General features: G+C 33.0%; 2 protein-coding genes across 2 annotated transcripts in view; one reads left to right on the top strand and one right to left on the bottom strand.

Moving 5' to 3' along the window:
- The window catches only part of LOC118262131 (glutamate receptor 1), a 119620-nt gene that overhangs the window by 67769 nt on the left and 28624 nt on the right, over positions 1 to 23227 (bottom strand). The gene's annotated exons all lie outside the window — the stretch shown is intronic.
- On the top strand, positions 13541 to 14547 carry LOC118262139 (uncharacterized). The gene is made up of 2 exons (XM_035573292.2): positions 13541 to 13672; positions 14286 to 14547. Exons 1-2 carry the CDS (start codon positions 13616 to 13618, stop codon positions 14514 to 14516), a joined length of 288 nt encoding a protein of 95 aa, XP_035429185.1. The 5' UTR covers positions 13541 to 13615; the 3' UTR covers positions 14517 to 14547.

Genomic DNA, 23227 nt, shown 5'->3' with positions numbered 1-23227 from the left:
AAATTTAAGGACTATGTAAGTTACGAGGTACGTATCTACGTAACGGAAACTTAGTTGGCATCACGTTCGTAGCTGTTTAATTGGATATGTTCTAAATATCTATGTATGTATGTTAGAGTATTTTTTAATGAAATACAAAAAATATATACATTTTATAATTGACGGAAAAGTTGATGTGTTTTCTGAATGAGATGTGGGATATATTGTGAATATAACTGTAAAGATTGTAGCATTGTACAATTCATTGAAAAAAACTTTAGTATCATAGTTTTTCTAGTAAATCAATCAATTTTGCGCACATTAGCGCACTCACACGTCAAAAAATATAGTCAGGGTATTTTCTACCATCCCCTTTTTATCGGTTTCCATATTTAAAATTGTAACGAATACACGTACATTGTGTTTATTTGCTTGAATTTGGTAAAATAAAAGTCAACCGGGAGATAGCTACTTCATTTACATGTTCAAACAACCATATTTCTTACATCGCGAACCTCTTTATTAAACGCAGTGAAATATGGTTGTATTTATTTGATAATAGAATGGTGGCACAAGGCAGTGTGCTATCCCCTGAATGTTTAGTTGTTAGGTTTGTTGGTTAATGTTTATGCAATGCTGCATTTAATGGTTTACAAGATTATATTGGTTCAATTCAAAACTTTTTATTGTGATAGCTTCGTTGGTTGAATGACATAAGTAAGGGATGTTAGGTTTTCAGTAGGTACTAGTAGTAAGAGTCAAATTGCGACTGGTATATGACACTGAACTCACTCCTGTGCTGTATCAGTAGTCACAGTCTCTTATTCCTGTCTGACTTAAACTTTAATTTTGACTTTAGTCCCGTGTTATTACTTCTATCGGTTGAGTAAATCTCAGAGCAGCATGGAGTCTGAGAATCGAGAGAAGGGATATGGTAATAGGATTTCTCCCCTATTACATGGGTCTAATAACGTAACTGGCGGAAAGTGGGTGTATATTATTCATATTTGCCTACCCCCCTTAATTTACCCAAAATAGGTAATTTAGTTGACGGTGTATTATTTTATAGACATCCCTTTTTTTAATATTTGGCATAAACATTTTTAGATCCCATCATAACTATTTAAATGAAACGAAACGAAAATTAATTAATTTATAAATAAATGTCTATCGTCTGAAACTAAACTCACTTTCTCAAACACTTTCTGACTTACAAAAGCATTACATAACTGGTGTAAAGTATGCAGCCCTATTCATTCAAGGAATAAAAGAGTGTTCGGTGTTCGGCTTCAGTTAACCTCACACATTAGTTCATTTTATATTAAACTTTTTACGTTCTTATTAAATGTTAGCAATCTCACGAGCTTTAATCGCCTTTAGTGGAAGCTACGCGCAACGTGTGGCGTTAGTCGTTGTGTTAAAGTAAGACTGCTCATTTAATAAACTGCACTATACAAATTAACTTAGTAAACTTGAATTTTCTTTTATTTTATATTATTTTGAGATGTTTATAAGTTCGAATGATTTATAATTTTTCAAGGTTTTGCTGCCTGCCCTGAGCCTGAGCCCTGACAAATTGTTCGAACGCATACAAATAAGTTTTAATGATCGTGTTATGAGGTCACGTCAATATATCTATCTATTCTATACTATATAGTCTAGATGGCTAACGTTTAAAACGTACAATAATAAACCGTCTAATGACGGACAGTTGGCATACAAACAGGGCTCAGCCAGTCACCACATTGAAATCACGCCGGCAACGGGCACAAAGGTTTCGCTGTACTATCCTAACATCGTCGTTTACAAACGATTGTCACGAAACGAGGCAAATTCTCTGCCTGCCATCAAGTTCTGTCTACAATAGTAGAGATGTTGAGTGGCATTTTCCGTCCATCAAATAGAATAATAAAAAACCAATTTTTTCGGGACACATTGTAGCACGTTCAAGAATACAAATAGAAACTTTTTGACACCCCTTTTTTAAATAATACCAGTCCTTTAAATCAAATTACCTGATAATATTATATGGATAAAATTGATTTCTATAGAGTTGTACAGCATCTCTTACCAATATATCAAAAATTGCTCATGCTAGCGCCACAATTTCCCTGAACCGGCTGTAAGTACCGACATGTATTTGTGCGAACGATTTTGTAAAATATGCGCAGCGATATTTTTACAGTTCGACCATGCCACGTCGGATATCGCACGTTAAAAAAGGCGTGCACTCCGAAATCAAAGTTAAATTGGAAAATTTACACATGAAGTTTTGAATTTTCTTAACTAATCTCGTTTCGGGAACGGATCAAAAAATCAGGTTGTGGTAGATTAAGTCGAAATAAGGTACTTTTAATATCCCAAGGCACTCAATAGCGCAATTAAAATTAAGCCCTATTCGATACATGGCTTGTACAAGTTTGTCCAACGCAATAAACTTACTCTGCGGTCTTCGTTTATGATTAATATCGTTATCAAATTAGTTCGTACATATGAATAGCTTCTAGGCTTTTCGTAATATATTATGATGTTAATCCCCGATTCCCTCGTGGAAGAGAGCCCCTAAAAGTTTATATTCTACGAACGTCCCTGTACGAACTGTTTTCTCAAAGTGTAGACACTTCCGCGCGTGTTACAAAATGATCAAATTTAATTTGCTTATTGTTTATTTTTAATTAGTCTTTATTATTTAGTCTAACACCACGTCAATCTACAGCACGACAACAGTTCTGGAATATCACTAAAACGTCTGTTTTAGCGGTTTCGCTAACGATATAAACTTTAATTAGTTCGCAAACTAAATTGTAGAAGTTTTGAAAACTGTTAATTTTTTTGTTATTATAATCATAACAAAGGCCCTATTAACTTCATGCTCTGATATTGGTGTAAAGCAAATGCAGCTTTGGTATTTGTTAAAAAACTATATACATTTTATTATTTATATGTATTGCGAATAAAATATTATTTGAAAATGTATTGTTTACTTATATTATGATATTACTCACTTAATATAGCTTAGGGCCAATTTTTCTATATCTGTACTATATTTGCTAACCGGTGGTGAAAAGTGAGTATACATTGCACAGTGGTATTAAGTGCCGTAATGTATATTTAGGTGCACCTCTGCTTACCCCATCGCGGATAAAAGGTAAATTTTGCAAATGTTAACTATTCAAAATTATTTTTCCGATAAAAAACTTGAGTTGAGAAAATCGGTCCTTAATCAAAAATTTTTCTTTGTTTTCATTGTAATAACTTGTAATTACAATAATCATTAAGGAGAAAGCACCTAACTCAAAATAGAAGCTAGAAAATGTTCTCTGCCAATATTTACTGCAGTGCAAGTAAACAACAAAATATCTATTTCCTGAAGTACTCGATAACATTGCCACCGTTCTATTCCCCTTCAGAGAATTGTACCATTTAAATGCAACACTACTGTCCGATAAAAATCGACATTGCCCGATCAGGCAGAGACATTATGTCGGTCTCTTTACACGGCGACATAGATAGCATACGACATTCATCTTGATTTAGGTTAGAAACTATATTATTGACATATATCTATAAAATAGTATGTATATTTTACAAATTATGAACTCAATATTACTTTGTTTAACTTTAAACACATACAAAAGATAATTCATAATTTTATTACATAACATATTTATAATAAAGCAATGTTCATAAAAGTCGTCAAAATGTCAAAACTTCTTCTTAAGATGTAAGTGAAACCGACATTTCACTCACCGTTTTACACAAACATAAAATAAAGACGATGCATGGTACTAGTTGAAGAATTTTCATGCACAATGAGTAGAAAATAAAGCTTTATTAAACGTGTATAATATTGTTGCAGTTGAGAAATATTCCTAAAATTAAAATTTTATTTTTATTATTCCAAGCCGATATCTCTATTTAATACTTGTTCATTCAGTCTTTATCACAAAAAAACTGTAGTAGTATTAGTAGATTTTTGATCAAAAAGAAAAGCAAAGTATCAAAAATCTAAGCTTGAAGAACTGTGCCTTAAGAATTTCAAGCTGAATAAAATAATACTAAGATTTTTATCGCAGCATCCATGTGGCTTCATAAACTTTCCGCTTGTCTACAACTCGCTTCTGTTGTGAGTTTACCATAGCTACCTTTACTCAGAGAGCAGATCTCTCACTCATTCTAGTTTCTTTATAGTCACCGTAAAAATATACATTTATATACACTTCCATTTTCGTTGACGGTACTTGAATTACGGCAAGTTTTCAAACCAAGCATGTTACTTAACAACTTTAATGAAATACTACGCTGAATTAATTTCGTAGCTTATTTAGTGGTATTAATTAAGATGGCGGTGTTTTGTATTAATATGACTTATAACTAAAATTTATAGTTCAATTAAGTATTGATATGTTATTACTTAACTGTATATAGTTTGGATATTGTTAATGTCGTATAATTATTAGTAGGTATTTGTTTTTTAGTGATTTGGTTCTCTACAATTTATTTGATGAATTGATTCACATTAGTTCACGAGTAAGTGAGAACGGTAGTAAATTCTACTTTGCATCATTTTTATGATCTTCAATAAAAAAGAGATCAATCCACCCTCTCTCACTAAATGTTCAGACTGATAAAAATTTAGTTAGAACACACGGCGTTATTGCTACGGCGTAGCAACTACGCGCTACGCTGTCGTAGCCGTCCTGCTCGTAGTCGTAGTAAACTTTTTAAACAGCATTTTATTAAACTAACTAGTCGAATGTAGGAATTGGCTAACAGCTTGGAATTAGAGATCTTAAATGAAGCAACTCTCATTTAATGTCTTTTTCATGTATTTCGTCACATCGCATTTTTTATTATATCTTTTAAATTCTTAATTTCTGTACGTGTACAAATGTATTTCTTAAACTATGAAATACAACTACAATTAATGGTTTTGATGTGGTTTGAACATTTCCTAAACCTTTATCTTTGATGTGCGTTTTGTATGGCATATATCAAACGTGTGAGCCCCAGACATCTCGTTAAAGCTCCGTCAATCTAACAACAGTAAGACGCCAAACTGTAGTAGTTTGTTGCACTAGAAAAGGTTTTGGTAGAATTTTTAGGTTGTAGAAGCTCGATTTCAATTCAATTTGCTATAATATGCTATCAAAGTTCTTTGTGAGAATGCCTCTACATATAATAAACTGTTTCTTATTAAAATGGTTCTGTCGAAGTCTTTAATTGGTGGAAAAATGTGTTAAATAATTACATAGTATTTAATGATTGCCCTATGAAAAGATTATATAAAATCCTACTAGGTATTATTATACTTTCAAACCAGTACTTTGTTTTTAATTAACATCTAAAAACTATAGACTAATTTAGATATATAAGCGTCTGATTGGCGGGTTAGCTTGAGCTAGTAAGTAAACAGGTCTGGTAGTTCGCACGAGTGAAACTAAAAGCGGAGCTAGTACAGGTTCATTAAAGATTCAGCCGGTTTGGAAAATGCGACAAAAATATTGAGAATATTTTATGCCAAGATAAAATTCTTTTCATGTTACTTTATTACCTACTCATATGTTCCTACGTGTTATTAGCTTTACGAAATAAACTGATATTGATAATATGAACACCTGTATTTTACGTTGATTTTAGAGACTACATTTATAGTAGTTCTACTACCATTACATTGTCTCTTTTAGGTTAGAGAAGAACATCATTTAAAGCTGCGGTTACATTCCATTTAAGTTTGCTCCAAAGGCTTGTTTTACAAGGGATTTACATATTTTTAGCTACTGTTACCAGGAAATATATACAATAATTTTAAGACAGTATATACTGCTTTGATTAAATAACATTTTTAACCCAAAATGTATTTTTAGTGATTTGCTGGAAATTTATAAAAAAAAAACCAGAGAAAATGATGAACATATTTCCAATAAACTTTATCAAAACTATTTCAAAACTCTATTCCAGCTTACCATTTTGTTCAAACATTTAAATTGGTATATAGATAGTTATTTCAATTCCGTATTGGATTAAGCAACGTTTATTTTTGAATAGTCAGTTCATGCCTGAATTCTTTTTATTTTTAAACGAATAACATATCCTGTTAAAAGTTACAGTATACAACGTATTTTAACTTTTAACAGGATATGTCAGTATTGAGACCGGCCCTCAACAGGGCCTCTCGTGTAGCTGTAAAACTGGCCTTACGGTAGTGAACGCTTAAGGCACACCCACATCTTTACACAGGAACGAGGGTGGTTATGAATTTAATTAATCTTCATTGCTATGATTTAAGCACGATATTAAAACGTTTTCATTATATTTGAAAAGATTATATATATGGGGGGAAGTCTTATGAAAAATCTAATTTGTTACTTATGTCGTTTCTAATGTATGTTATGTTTTATTGCATATTATAAAGTTAATAACTTAACTAGAGTACCTGAGTTGACTTTACACGACCTCAATGTACACAATAAAATGATGTTATTTAATCTCATTTTCAAATCGATTTTCACAAATATATTATTGTCCCAAAAATACAAAAAAAAAATCGGATTTTGATTTATAATACTAATACCCATTGTATTATTTTTTTCAGTATAATGTTACCTGACTATGACAAAATTATTTAAATGTAATGTATGTTTTACGCCCATGTGTACAGCTTAAGTTCACCATAAGCCACAATACAAGTTTATAAATAATTTGCAAAGTTATGCAATAAATACTCCTAGAATGGCGATAGTTAACTAGCACTATGTAAGTTCGGGATGAACTATTGGCATAACGTGAATACATCCAGCATTGAATATTTTGTTTGGTATTTGTTTATCCCGCATCAGTAAACATACGTTTATAGAATTCATATGCGAATGTGGTTTTATCGGAATTTCTAATCCAGTTGTTGCATGTATGATACTAATAATACTTTTTTTATTTCGAAATTCAAATATGAATTCGTATACGAGTATCAGTTACGCAAATAACTCAATCCTTTACTTAGAATAAATAAAATACATTTTAATTTACTATTCCGAATAAAGTTGTTTGGAACTCACTCCTGTTTCCATAGTTTGTTAGTTTCACAGTATTTTAGTTAGGTATGGCGTACATTTTTAACCTTTATTTCAACCATATTTGTATAAGCAACTTTGACGTACGGTCCCCAAATTTTATTTAAAAAACAGGTGAAACTCGTGCCAATTGCTGTTTAAAAAATTCTAGTACTAACGAGCCTGTTAAAAGTCCCGGACTCTGTACATATGCGTGTAGTGCACGATTATTGCGATGTTTGCGGGACGCCTATGGTATTTGCACGAGACAGCAAATACACAGACTTATACGTGGCTGTATTAAAATTTTCATATAACATTTTCTCGAGTTAAAACATAAACGACAAACACTGACGTTGGCTCGTACTCGTAACGAAAGTTTTTAATATAAAACGCAATATGTTCTACTATGATCAGTTTAAAAGCATGTACTTAAACACAATCAATCAACTAGTCTAATTTGAAAATTGGAAAGAGAGGGTGAACGTGACTGGTCCTATGGGAGTATTGTATTTTGCGAACACAATGAGTACATTCTATTGTTTTTGAGAGTAGGTACTCTATACTAGACAAACCGTTTTATACACTTAGTCAACATTGTATTGTTGCCAATTAGCGTCGCGTGTTAAGTTAGGTAGCATTCAGTTTGTCTCTTAGTGAGTATACATTATGCAACCTAGTATGACGTGAACAGGTGCCCAAGGGAATTGATGGCGGCCACATGTCGCTGTATCGGTCATATTTGATGGCACAACTAACCTCACGTCACGTCTTACAAACTGAAGGTACCTTGCAATGAATATAAAATACATTTCTCCATAAAATATTATCCAAAAGTTTACTTAAAAGAATTTGAACAGACTTTTAAGGAAAAATTCGTATTACTAAAATAATCAAATTGGCCCAGCGAAGTTGTGAACCTATTATGTCAAACGCAGAAACATTTTAGTATAAAACACGAGCGTGTTGTACAGCTATTGCAATCAAAAATAAAATAACGACAGTACAGTCCTACCAGTTGAAAATCATTAATGTTTTTAAAAGTTATAAAACCTTACGAGGGCGGATAAGTCCGATTTCCGCGACAATGGAATGCGAAGCACTTTTGAGTTGAACTTGTAATTTATTTCGCTTTGTGATTTTTCATCGCGTGTCTCGGTCGCGCCATTTGTACGGTCACATTTCATCCGATGCCGGCGTCACTTTTCACCCGGTCTCACGCCATGGGATCACCACCTCCCCGCGCCAGCCTCATGGCACTCCTCCCTCCGAGCTTGCTTATCTTCAACTTTAGGCACTCGTTAATTGCACCCATGCCCGCATCGCATCCGTGCGTCTACCCACAAGCTGGTCTTTGCTAGAGTTTGCCAAACAGTAACGTAAATATTCCAATAAGCAATGTTCATGAGTGTTTTTGAGTATAATAGTTTTTTCATTCTTTATTTTATTTATTAATTTAATTATATTATCCTTTTTTCATTTATACAGTTTAATTTGAAATGAGGCGTAAAAAGATTGCGTGCCTATTGTTTTGAAAATCACTGTTTTAAAATTAATATCGTACAGATTATGAATTTTCTTTTGTTTTTATTTAGTTTTTTTCATATGTATGCATTTCGGAGGACTTAATGCCAACAGAATTTTCTCTCAGTCATTCTTTGGGCGGTTCAGAGACGTTCCTATAATATTATATGGTAAACAGCAATATTTATTAAATGAAATACCTAATCGGCTTAATTAGCGAAGTGCATTGAAAAACTTGAAAAACAAGTTTACATCGAATATTTTGCTGTCGTTATTTTTTACTGCATTTGGAAAGAGAAACAGCAAAAAGATATTTATCTGTGGTCGTCAGTCTATTCACGAATAGCTGGACGACTTAATTGAATTGCTCTTTTACTTTCTCAATTTCCTGGAAGACCGAATTTTAATGGACGTTAATTGAACTGAAAATGAACGTAGCTTATATTTAAATGACGGTGTACTTAGATACCGGGTGCTGCGATACATTTTCTTTTTTTTAAAGTCGAGTAATAAAAGTTAGTAGGGATTTTGAGTTTTAAATTTTATTACGACAACAGTGATAGTTGCCAAGTGTACTATGTGCCTTTATGTTTAAAAGCTAAAACTGCTAAAGGGTATTTCGTACGGTATCTATTTTGTTGATTTTTATTTCTGAACCGTTATGTTTGTTCATTCTGCGACTTTTTTACTGTAACCTCGTTTCATTATTATGTAAATAAACCTTGTTTGCTAACAAATACAGCTTAATAAACTAACTTAAGTTATGTTTGACAGTACAAAAAATAAATAAAACAACTCATCATGAATATAATAAGACTAGTAACAAGCAAAGGTTTTTTGAAACACAGTGCTTTATAGTTGTGTAATAAATATTAAACTTTGTTATAAGGAAATAATTTGAAAAACAAATATGTACAATTGCACAATTTAAAATTATAATGTCAATAAGTCTGTCTGTACCATAAGGTTACCTATGTTAAAGTACCTACTATAAATGCTTATTTTCATAGACTGTAATTTAAACAATTGAGTTAGTATTCTCGTGTTACTTGACTTCCAAATAAATATTAAAACGTATCATAGAAACTGTATAGAAGTTGACATTTTATTTATTTTAGAAAACGGGTCGTCGAGGCCCCATAATCCCTACGTTGTGCGTGAGCCGATACGAGCTCGTCCCGTTTTTTAGCGTCATCGGATATCAAAGATAGAAACGTTGTATTGTTTTAATGTTACCCTGTGACAGCGGCGCATTTGTTATGGTTAAAAGAGTGGAACACAATATTCTGAAAAGGTACAATGTTACGCTTTTCTCGTTGATCCACAAAATAATTTCTATTTTTGAATTCGTTTGAAGCATTTTTCTGTTTAAAAATAGGGATCAGTAACCATTATCATTAAATGTGTGAGTGAATATGTTGTTTATGGTCAGACTTGTTCCATAGTTGACCTCATAATTTTTTACCCCTTGGCGAGATAGTGGGCAAACGTTGAAATACCAACTACAAAAAAAAGGTTATAAAAATAACTAAGTATGTATTTACTATTACCGCACTTATATTCTAAAATTAGGAAATTTTATTCAATTTCATCGCACGAGTAACTAGCCCGTTTTTACTAGGCAAATACCATTAATTAAAGTAAAGTAACATTAAGATGAGAAAAACGCTAAGATGAGATTAAGAAACTGAATATTTATTTTTATCATAAAAAAGATTTTACCGTGGTATTTTTAAGTCTCATTAAAATATATTATTAAAAGGAAAAACGGAATGATAATACTACATTGTTACTATACGAAACGTTAAATATGTCAAAAGACATTTTAAAAAAACATTGAATTACTGACAATTTTTTATATTATTTTACATGCGTTTGTCGCAACTCGATATACTGAAAAAGACTCCGGTCGTGTCGGTCTGCCGTGCCATTGGGTTTAGAGAGTTAGGGAAGAGTACCTGAGTTTGCGCACATACTTTTGCACTATAATATCTCCTTCATTTGGGGGACAATCTAGTTAGACTGGCCAACACGGTCAAAATCGATCTGAAGATTCACCTATTAATAGCTATTCTAGGTAATGCTAGCGATCAGGGATATTTCTCAATTCCCGCCAATTCTTTTATTTTCATGTCAAGGGGATATGTGACAAATTAAACAAATGCTTGATTAACAACCCCCTCCCTATGTTCTTCCAAAATATGTAGCTTGACTTATAAAGATTCAAGATTTGTCCTCTTTTCATTTTCTAAAGTTATATTATATCGGTTGGACTGATGCCTGATTCAGAGCTGCGGACCACCTAGCGGGTTTATTGGAGCTCCGGCTCAAAAAGCAGTGGGAACGGGGTGGTTTTTAGTCAGTAAGAGTCTGACACTCCCTCTCGCCTCGCCCTGGTGAGAGAAGACATTAGATGATTTTCCCCACTTAAAAAAAGGTTATATTGTAAATTAAAAGACAATTTATAGTAAGAACAAAAATCTGTATTTGCAGTTACATAATGTACAAGTGTTACAGATTGCACTATGAAATGTGCCTTCATTAAATTCACGACTATCACCTTTATGAAATTAATGTGGTTAAGTAAACATAACCCAATTTACGTGTGTAGTCTGGCTACCGTGACTGAACACTTTGAAATTTCCTAACACTGAACTTTCAGAGTAAAATGGTATTTAGTTAGATACTAAACAGAAATGCGAAATTCAAACGGATAGCAAATTGCATTTAACATTTATACAGCGTGTTATTAACGGAACTACATTTTGTTTACACATTTATTTGTCTGTACGTCGTAAGTAGATAAATAAATATGTACTTATATTTCACCTTTGCTTTGTGTGTGTGTTTTTTTTAAACCTACCAAGTGAATTTATATTATATTTCGATCGAATTTTTAACCAATTTTATTGCAACCCTTATAGGGTTGAATAGGTTTACCCATGTATGATCGGAATTCACCGGTAGCGGATAAAAGAAAAAAGAAATGTCGGTATCCGTGTGTAGCTGGAACGAAACCAAAATGTAAACAATAAATGTTTATTGAATTTTTTTGGACTTGTCGCACGTCAACGTCGTTTGTTTAGACACTAAACTTCATTCTAAAACCTTTTAAACTTGTTAAACAAGAGAGGTTTACTATCGTCTCATATTATAAGTTGGAAAAAGAGGTACTAAAACTATGACGTTAAAATGCTTAGCGGGGACACTCATTATTGGGGTGATACAAATATTCAAGATAGTTCTTATGACGTCAAGACTGAAAACGAAATTGATGAGAAAATACTCTAATTCCTGTACTTTTTCGTATCTAAAATTATTTATATTGATTCAATATACGCATAATTTATTAGAGCAGTTCCAATTTTTTATTTGCACATAAGTAAGGCGCAAACGAATCTTAATAAATTTTGACTTTAATTACTTCTTTCTATTTTTATCTCATAATAGAATGTGTATTTACTTTGTCTTTATAGCTTTACGTGCCCGAATAAAGCATTTATTTAATTCCTTTTGAACATTACAAATAATGTTAAATTTGGATTAATAATAAGTAATAAATGCCAAGATTCTTCATAAATGCTAAGACCCCTCACAACCACGAATTGTGCTACCTATGGAAATATATCCAAAAAGTAAACTAGGGTATGGATTGAAAAGTAGCAGCAGTGGGCAATGGATTCACTCCTTGGTGAAAGAGAACTGGCGCAAATCTGTGGTACAGAGCGTCAATGACCGCAAAGAGCCATAGTATAGCCAGAAGCGCAGCACTTTTTCCGGGCCCTTTATAGGCCCAGTATAGATTTGGCAATAGGCTCAAACCCTATTACATGGAACGTATAACACAAATGGTGAAAAGTGGGTGTACATTGTATAGTGGCATAAGTGCCGTAAAGTGCACCTCTGCCTACCATCTTCGGGGATAAAAGGCGTGACGTTACGTGTGTGTATAGATTTCCTGGCCTTTCCCAGTATAGATTAAACAAAACTGTCAGCCAAATAACTGTAGGTATATATATTGTTTGTAAAAGTACTTACTCTTACAATTTTAAGAAATACACAACAGAATTGATGCGTGAATTCCTACTACGCTTCTTCTCGCGAAATCATTACGTGGCCCTGTTAAGACGTAAATCGTCATCTACAATGAGGATGGTTGATATAGAACTGAACCATGAACTTAAAATTATTGACTTTTATTAAAACGAATCCATAAGATAATGGATTTAACTAAGTAATGGTGAGGAGATACTTGAAGCTTCGGTAGCCGCTCGTAAAATTATACTCACTGCCAAAACCTTAAGTAATTTCTTAGGACTGACTCGTAAAGGAGCCGTAAAACAATTGAGCAAACTCTACACGAAGAATAAGAAATAAAAGGTTTGTTATTGTTCCTAAGCTCGATTAATTTAGATAAATCCTTAATGGTAGTTCCATTTATTGTTATTGCATTTTTTTTCTGAACTATTGAAAGATAATATCGTTTGATTTCTATATTTCGATATTGATTCTTTACCAGTACTAGTTCTTTACTACTCAGCCTCAACTAGCTTAAGTTCAAAATATGAAAAGTGCTATTTATTAGCTTATTCTCCGAAATAAAATCGACTACAAACATGTTAACAACTACTTTTGTTCTTTTCATAGCTAGTAAAAACTTATACTATTATCATTTAACTTTAACTTTCATTAGACATATAAAAAAAAAATATGCATTATGATTTCTGGCTTACTTACATAACTGTTGGACGAGAAACTAGACTAGTTTCCTGAAAATGACTATTGCTCATGAACATGAGCCCCTAGTATGACTTGAAACTCGTCGAGTTCCTCGTCTAATAGGTCCATGAGTAAGTCGAAAATCATAAGACTTATTTAGTTAAGTGAAAAAGCGAAATGTATAAAACAGCTTGGTTCACTCGTGTATGGAACCCTAAACATATAGAGAAAATGGATTCCATTACGTATAAAAGGATGTTTAGTTCATTCTTGAAATTTCATTCGTTGATTTTTCTATCCAGTCGCCAGTATCGCGCAACTCTTCGTAGTGGAAGTAACTCGATATGGCTCATAGCACGACTATCATTCTTTTGTTATCGGTGTTCCTTCACATCATTTTGGTGAGTACCAGTTAAAATGTGCTTTTGTGATAAAGTTTTTTTATGGAATAACCTGGTAAACGAGCAGACGGATCACCTGATGGTAAGCAATCGCCGCAACCCATGGACACTTGAAACACCAGAGGCGTTACAAGTGCGTTGCCGGCCTTTTGGGAGTTATGAATTTAAGTTGGTTTTCTGTAAGGCCTTGGTGTCATTCCGGTCGAACCGGCCCATTCATGCCGAAGCATGGCTCTCCCACACATAAATTAGATTAAGATTCAGGTTAGCAGTATAAAAAACTATTTTGTATTTTGCTTCAAAACATTAATTTGATTTTGTGTCCAACTTAACAATATCCATCCTTATTTTATTTTTTCGAGTTAAGCTTAATGAATAATGTTTGATTTATCAAAATTCGGTTAATAAAAGAAACAATTTTATTAACTTCGTACAGCGTTAAAACACTTATATAATATGTAGTAGATTACTTACTACCTCACAAAGCTTCTTGAGTTAATTCGAAAATAACACTTTCCTTGTAATGGCGCACGATCCATTAGTTACTCACTTGTACTATATTAGGTAGGTACTTAGATAAGTAACGCATTAATTAAGTTGTTTTGTATTATAGGTGAATGCAGAAACCCTTGATAAAAAGACTGTCGAAGGCATGCTTTTGAAGATGCTTTGGACGAAAGTATACCGTGGCCATGACGCCGAAACGAAGGAACATATAATCCGACATCTGAAAAAAATGGGTGATTTCGACCAATTAGTCATGCTCTTGACTAAGGTCAAGAAAAAAAAAGTGGAAAGGGTCATAACCTTGTTGGCAGAAATTATGCAGATCTATATGGAATAAAATATTTGTATGACCTCATTGGTAATTTATTTTTACCGAGTTTTATTTTTTATTGAATGTTGATTTTGAACTTGAAATCACTAGCAAAGCAAGACTGCTATTTTTCCCAAAAAATCATATAATCCATCAAATAGGTAGGTAATGAAAAATTTGAAAACACATGCAGTAGTCTTGTTTCATTGATATAAAGAAAAACAATATATTATCGTCTTAAGAATTCTACTTAGGAAAAATTTAAGTAGCCATATCATCATCGCCATGTTTAATTTTAAACTACCAGACAGTGAAGGAAGTGTGCAGACTAATATAAAATGTAGTTTTCATTAATATTGTTTGGATTTTATTAGTGCAATGTAAATACTAACTGTTTGTTCGTATGTAAACCAGGTTTGGTCGTCAACTATTCAATATTATTCCTTGATACTCGCATACAGTACATACCCGTTGCGATAAATACACTTATTTAACTTTGATCAACGGGCTACAATAGCTACAAAACTCATCTATTTGACTGTATGAATATTTAAAGCGCTTGATATTATGTTACTATCAGTTCTGTTAATAGCAAATGTATGAAGAATTGTGTACAAAGTCATATTATTTTATGTAGATTTTGTTTTATTGTGACTACAGCAAAAAATCATAGAAGGTCACTGATGTTAATCTTTTTTTATTTTTAAAAGAGTGATTAAATATTCCTGATCGATAATTAATAAATCTTAATCTTTTCCTAGTTATTCCGTGTTCCTCATATCTATCTATTAATGAGACAATAATTTAATTATCAATATAAAGACCTACATATTTGAGTTAGACCTTAAATTTGAAGTAACCATTTGTGGATCACATAAGTTATTTTTTCTGCCAAGTATTGAACTTGTGTCACATTATACAGCAGAAAGCCACCCAGTCCCTTGGTAACCTTGGTAATAGTTACCACTAGAAATTTGAGTGGGTAGAACAGACGTATTTGGCAATAAGAAGTGTTGTTAACTAACAAACCGACAGTAAAAATAGACTTAGCATCCGAGAGGGTAGTTATACGAAAGCCTATGTGGCCCCAAGGACTACAAATCACTATCTAACTACACTAACTCACATGATGAGGTTTTGTAATGAATGTGGTGTATGTTAGCTCAGTCTGGTGTAAACATAATGTAGGGCCGATATTGTGTTTTGGACGTGGTTATTCCGGACCGTTGATATAGCGTGACCTCATGTCAAAAACACTATTCTGCAACATTAAGACTAATATTGAGGCTGTACCACTTCTATTTAGATTAATTAAAATTTGTTTTCAATATTTTTGTGATTGTGATTTTTGACGTTACATTCTTGCAGAAAGAGGAATATGTCAACGACGTGACCGTAACTGACTTATTCAACTAAATTATAAATTGTTTTATTATGTTAGTACACAACTATAAAAACCAATTATGACTCAGTATATATGATGATACCTGATACCTACAGGTTGTTTCCAACTGCCTATCTTAAAATCATTGGGGAAGGTGGATGATCTGTGTTCAGCAATGGATTGATATTATGATGATGAACGAAGTTCTCTTTTTAACCCCGACGCAAAAAGAGGGGTGTTATAAGTTTGACGTGTCTGTCTGTCTGTCTGTCTGTCTGTCTGTCTGTCTGTGGCACCATAACTTTCGAACGGATGCAGTGATTTCAATTTAGTTTTTTTCATATTAAAGGGGATTTATGTGCGAGTGTTCTTAGACATGTTTGATGAAAATCGGTTGAGCCGTTTTAAAGCCGGCGGTGAAAGTAACGTAAGCGGGAGATTAACCGAAGGTCTGCAAATATACTGGGTTGGGTTCTCAAATGAAACCGCACTGAAAGAAGATATTGAAAGATATATTTTTTTCGTATTAACAAAAATAAAAAATAAAATTAAAAATTAAAAAAAAAATAAAAATTTTATAAATAAATTTAAAAATTAAAAAAAAAATTAAAATTTTATAAATAAATTTAAAAAATTAAAAATAAAATAAAATTTTTTATAAAATACAAATATATAAAACCTGCACCAATGTAATCTTTAGCCTACTTATAGAAACAAAAACTAGTAATTAATAAGTAAAAAAAAAAATCAAAGCGAACGAGCTTGACCTTGAATGTTATCATTACCTTAACAAGAATTGAAATTGTAGTAAGTATATGTAATATACTAAGCCTAACTTAACCTAACCTACCTATAAAAAGTATGAAATAAAAAATTAAATTAAAAATTTAAAAAACCCCCGACACAAAAACTTAATTTCCCTTTAAAAAGTAAAAAATAATAAAAGAAACCTAATCTTAAAGTACCTGAGAATGTACTAATAATTCTAAAAAAAACAACTGCCTATCTTAAAATCATTGGGGAAGGTGGATGATCTGTGTTCAGCAATGGATTGATATTATGATGATGAACGAAGTTCTCTTTTAACTTTATTCATCAAGGTTAACAATGTTTAAAATAAATACCATAATAATATAAAGATAATATACTAATATAACATAACACAGGAAAGTGAGGTACCTACTTGGTTTGCCAAATTATTTGGAGTAAATGCACTTTGTTGTACCAAAGAAAGTTGTTCACATTCGAAGTTTTATTTGAACTGCTGCAAGCATTAGCTGATTCCTACAAAGTGCCGAGTGTTGTGAAGCATATTAAGTATAGTGGTATGTGAATTCAAGAGGCTAACAACCTCACTAGGCTTTAGGTACCGAGTACAAGGTGGTGCACAAACGATTTAGGCGTTGTGATATTGTATACTGAAAAACTAAGTTTTTATAACCTACGCTTGTGGTGGTGTTGTCCACAAGAGCCATTTGTTTATGCTGGCATAGCTTTGAGCGTTGGAGTTAGAGCTTCAAATAATGTAATCCAAAGGCAGCATCTGCGTCTCTCTGGCGACATGGAAGTGTGTGGTTACCCTAATCCAGTTTTGGAATAGGACGGGTTCATAAGTGGAGCATTAGGTTTAGGGCTCCGTAGCCAAATGGATACTATCACTGCAACGACCATTGTGAACCTGTATTTAGTGACGTCATAATTCGCTGTCGTTGTGCCACACTAGACCGCAACATGAGCGGTCAATCTGCTACGCAGGATCGTGAACAGTTGAAAGCCTTGCTCATGTATAATTTACAATGTGTCTGCATTCTTATCTTACTGTCCCAGAGAATTTATTCAATGTTGTAACAACAAGCTACCGACCAAAACGTAACGGATTTAATTTATCATTTAAAAATAATAACAGTTACACAGCAACCGCGAAAAATAAACGTACAATAATATTGTTAGGTGAGGCAAAAAGTGTGGCTGGGTAAAAACACGCGTATCGTGTATCTGAGAAGACTACAAGACGAGTGGGTTCCAGTAGTGCCAGTGGCAACGACCCACGCTGAATAAATACGGATACGTTTGCTACCAAAACGTTCACATAATAATAAGTATATGAGAATGAAACGTGAGAGTCATAATTTTTTTTATAAATTAGTTATATAAACCAACGATAGGGATAAGTTACCTTCTAACATGTTTTACACCTCATTAGAAAATAAAATATATCACAGAAAGCCGACGTGAAACAACGCTTGCGTTGTGTTTCGTTGTGTAAGTGAGGTTACCGGAGGCCCAATTCCCTCTTCCCAATCTTCCCCATCCCCGATTCCCGAACAACTACCCTTAAATTCCTAACTCCCAAAAAGCCGGCAACGCACTTGTAACGCCTCTGGTGTTTCAAGTGCCCATGGGCGGCGATTGCTTACCATCAGGTAATACGTCTGATCGATTACCGACGTGTTTCATAAAAAAAATCTTTTGAAAATCCCTTTAAATTATTTGTTACAATAATAAATATACATGAATATACCTCATAACGAAAATAAGTCCATGATTTTACTCTTTGTATGAAACTGTTTCAGTACTGACTGACAGCCAAAACTACTGAACCTAAGAAGCTAAAACTTAACATGTAGGTATGTTCTTTGCGAACTAGAGAGCACTAAGAGAGTATTTCCCTAAATCCTCACGGAAACGGGAAAATGGGAATCATCTATTTGTGTATGCGAAGTCGCAGACAGATGCTAGTAACTTATAATCCCCAAGCCATAGGTTATCCTTGTCTAAGGTGTAGGAAAGTAGAAAAATCTGTAAATAATGAAGTTGCTTTAAAAGAAGCGTGTTTACGAAAGGCGCTTTGTCGTGTCGTGCTCTCCTCTTTTTGTCTGGTTTATGCTAGAAAACCGATCTCTTAAAGGTGGTCCTTTAAAGAGTTTATATAAACATTTTAATCCGAACCATGCTCTTTAAAAAACACGTTGAAGATGTTTACTGTAATAAAAGATCCTGGCTTAACAAAGAACAACAATTTTATTACTTCGTCTTTTTTGTAAATAATCTTTTACAGATTTAGTTGTCGCACAACATAACTATTCGTACAGTTTAGTACGCGGCATGTTACTTTCATTCGCAGTAGTTGTACGCTTTAGAAAGTCCCTAAATCACATGTGCATTGACCTGTAAATTAGTTCTAACATTGCCAAGTTGAGACAGGGTTTATTAGTAAATATTCTGTTATGTGTTTTACTTCGTGGTTCAGGGTGGCGCATTGTATGATCCAAATTAAGAAATAAAATAATGCCAAAATGTTCTGGTTTTCAAAATAGGAATAGTTCAGCATTTTTTTATGGTATAAGCTGATAAACGAATAGATGGATCACTTGATGGTAAGCAATTACTGCCGCCCATGGACTCCCGAAACACCAGAGGCCATTTGTAAGTTAGGAACATTACACGGTTGAAGGGGAATCGGGAATTGGGAAGATTGGGATTAGGGCTTTAAAATGCTTTATATACAATGTTCAGAATATTGTCAGGTTAAGATATTTTTCACTCCACGCCAAAATTACGAATACAGTAAAAGTCGTTTTCAGAACAATTGGGCTGAAAATCTACGTAGGTATTTGTAAAGTAATGTGGCGTTGTTGCATTTACACTCAATGATTCTAACTTCCTGCACCGACCGAGACCGTGTCAAGAAGTGGACGTTTACGAGTACTTTTCCGTCGACAATGTAAAAATTTCAAAAAGCATTTTATTTGTTCCCCGTTCTTGAGCATTCGAATATCTACGTTGAATGCTTAACAAAGTTATTTTTTAATAAAAATGTCGCAAAATCACTTAAGGTACTACAGTTTTATGTAAACTGTAGTAATACGACCCATATGTAGGTACTATGAGATCCTTTAAAGTTTGTCATATAAATAAAAAACTTCATTATTCTTTACAGTCTTCGCATTATGCTTGTAAGATTCTTTTGAGTCTAATGTAAAGAATTTTAATCGTATATTTTTAATATCACCATCAGGGAAAAGTGGAATTTACGACGCAAATTTATTTTTTGCCTTAGTGACAAATTGCCGGTACCAGAGTACCTACTTGTTAATAATACAAGTATGGCTAAGAAAAAAACCTCATTTTCGTAGTGGTGATAATGGATTTCTATTTAATGCATTGAAACTGACAGTTAGATAGCTTTGTTGCTTTTATAATTTCAAGTCACAAACACAATTTTCGCGTAATTCTAATAAATCAAAAACGAAACCAATTCTTGTGACATAAAAAACTGCTGAACTATTCCTATTTTGAGAAACAGAACATTTTGGAATCAGTATTATTTTTTATTTAGATCTTACAATGCATAATGAACCTTGAATCACGAAGTGAAATATACAACAGAATATTTACCGTACTATTATAATTATTTCAACTTACAAACACAATTTTCCCGTAATTCAAATAAGTCAATAACAAAACCAATTCTTGTGACAACTTATACCCTCAAAGTTCGTTTACAAGTGGTAATTGTGTTTTCAAAAGTTAGACACAAAAGACATAACCAAAAGCCTGCATTTAACGAGCTTTACTAAAACATGGTTTAAATTCACGCAGTAACACCACCGTATGTTTCGTCAGGGTAAAAATATGACCTAGCGGGTATATAAAACAATTTGCCACGTTCCTAACTACGTTCTGCCTATTAACAGATGTGTGAGCTCGGCGTTGATGAGTTACTCTGTCATTCATAACGTAGTGCTTAAATTAGGTACCCACTGATTCGTGCATATGTATGTGAGACAAATTAGTCCAGTGCTGCCGCGCTCTGATAAATAGTTAGGATTTAAGCTAAATGCATTTTAGCGCTGACCTGTGGATTATATGTCCACACTAGTCTGAAAATTTAATAGTGTTCAGCTTACACTGACCAATTTTAAGTATTTTATTTAAATAAGGCGTTAACAATGTATTTTTATCGTTACTAACCAACAAGCTATTTTGCGAATTAAAAAAATACTTAATGGTAAATTATTAATAATGTTTTCATATAATTATTTCATTTTCAATTACTTATGTTAAATATGAGTAATTATAACATGAACCTCTTGATAAAAGTGAGTTTCAAACTTTAATTTTTGGGCGTGTAATGTATTGTAATGAACTGAACATTATTATAACGCACCACCATGCTGACGGGCTATGTACCTACTATGTCAAAATTAGAGTTTACACAAAGTTCACGTCATGTTCTGTTATGACGGCAGACGTTTAAAACAACCGTTTAAAATATATTTTATTTCGACCATTTACAGTGAAAAAGGACAGAATTTTCCTGTAAAATAATTGGTTAAATAAATTGATTCCAGCTTCTAATAGCAAAGTAGGTAATACAGCGACTTTGGTATATCAATGTTCATTTTAATAAATTATTTATTTTAATACTGCAAACTGTTCAACAGGTCTATTTTATATGTAGGTAAAGCGGATTATACTTTACTCGTTTCATTATCGCATAATAAAGTGTCGTATCGTTGTTACTTTTTATCGTTGTTACATTAATATAATTAATATCGCGCTAAGGCAGTAAAGTCATTCTTAGGAAATATCGAATAAGAAAACCTCAGTAAGCGGGTTGGCGGCCAAACGCAGACGTATCAACGTTAAAAAAAGAAAACATTAGTATCAGGTGACTCGTTTGCTCGTTTGCCACCTATTCCATAAAAAAAGTAAACTTTTGTATCCGAACATACAAAACATAATAAACATATATGAGTTTCTATTACTTACACAATAAATATAAGAGCTCATATGTTTGTGAAACAGAGCCACTCGCTGAAAGACGCTTAAGTTATGCAAAATTAAGGACCCACTTGTATCCTATAATAAGATTTTCGACTACTTCCTGGCCCAACAGTTCCCTTCGTGAGAGAACCGCTAGCAATTTTCTGTTCTTAACTCAAATTTATTCTGAAAATGATGTCGAAACACTAACTGTTTTGAAGAATATGCTCATTAACGGCCCGTTTTTCCAATTTAGCGTCTGGGAATTAGATTCCCGTTCAAATTTTTATTTAAGCTAAAATATACAGGATGTCTTTTCTCAATTTTTTCTTTGTGTTAGTATGTCGTCATCGTCTTTATTATCCTAGTGTTGTTTCGGCTAGTTCTTTTAGGGGCCCAGGGTCCGCTTTGCTACTCTGGTCTCTTCACTTTGCGCGGTCTTTTATATCCTTTGTAGTGAGAGGGTTATAACGCATATCATCGGCCTGAACATCAACCCAGTACTTCTTAGGTTTTTCTTTTTCATCGAAGTAAACCGTGGCGGCATACAGTGTCATTCGTATTTTTTAATATCTTTACTGTCAAGTCAAGTACTACTAAATAAGTAGCGCTAGTTTTTCGGAATGTTTAATATTCTGAGAATAGCCTGAATGACTATTTTAGTTAAGAATAAAACGTTTTTAAACACTACTGCGAAACGAAATCCCTAGATTTCTTAAGTACTTTATTCAATTGAAAAATCTATACTATTATACAATCTATACTATACAATTACGTTGTGTAATTTTTTTATGTAACTTAAATATTTCTCCTGACAAAAGATAATGAGTAGAGACTCGTGTCGTAGAATCAGCGTTATACACTTATTACAGGAGATAAACGTTAAAAGCACAAACAAATACGAGTAGCAGATAAAGATGATTGAAAGATAAAGTTCTATAGATCAGATAAATGCAAGTCTAAAATATAAACCGTTCTTAGGTGACTTTTATTTTAAAACCTTTTGATATGGCATGCATAAAGAAAGCGCATTACCCGTACGGTTGAAGTAAACAATAGTAGACTTCTACTTAACAAATAAATAGTAAATATACTATAAATAAAATAAGTAGTATTTTTACTGTCGCGTAGCCAGTTTCCATTGTTTATGAGTTCTGACAAAGATTTAAATTAAATAAATCATATCTTGACATTAATTTAAGTTAAGGCCAGAGAAATGGTAATATTTTTCAACCTTGTACTTACGTTTATTGCCAGCATACAAAATGAGATATTTTGTATAATATAATTCTATTACGTTTTTTTTAGAGCTTTTGCTAAAAGTCCTTGGGACTTAACTAGTAATATACCAACAACAGACTAGTTGTCTTCTAACTATTCTTGACATAATTTCAAATACGTTTTATGTAACTTCAAATGTTTAATAAACAAAACCTAATAGTAAAATACTAGTTTTAGGTGGTAGAGCCTAACTATTATAACTTGAATGCGCTAACCCGACCGGGGGCATATTACACCCTCACAGAATATCAGTTTTGACGTAAAGTTAGCTGCATTTCGGATGCCCATAGTATTTGCGTAATTG

The sequence above is a fragment of the Spodoptera frugiperda genome, chromosome 25, assembly GCF_023101765.2.
Source record: "Spodoptera frugiperda isolate SF20-4 chromosome 25, AGI-APGP_CSIRO_Sfru_2.0, whole genome shotgun sequence".
Classification (NCBI taxonomy): domain Eukaryota; kingdom Metazoa; phylum Arthropoda; class Insecta; order Lepidoptera; family Noctuidae; genus Spodoptera; species Spodoptera frugiperda.
Note: the sequence above shows the minus strand (reverse complement) of the source record. Positions and strands in the feature narration are given on the sequence as shown.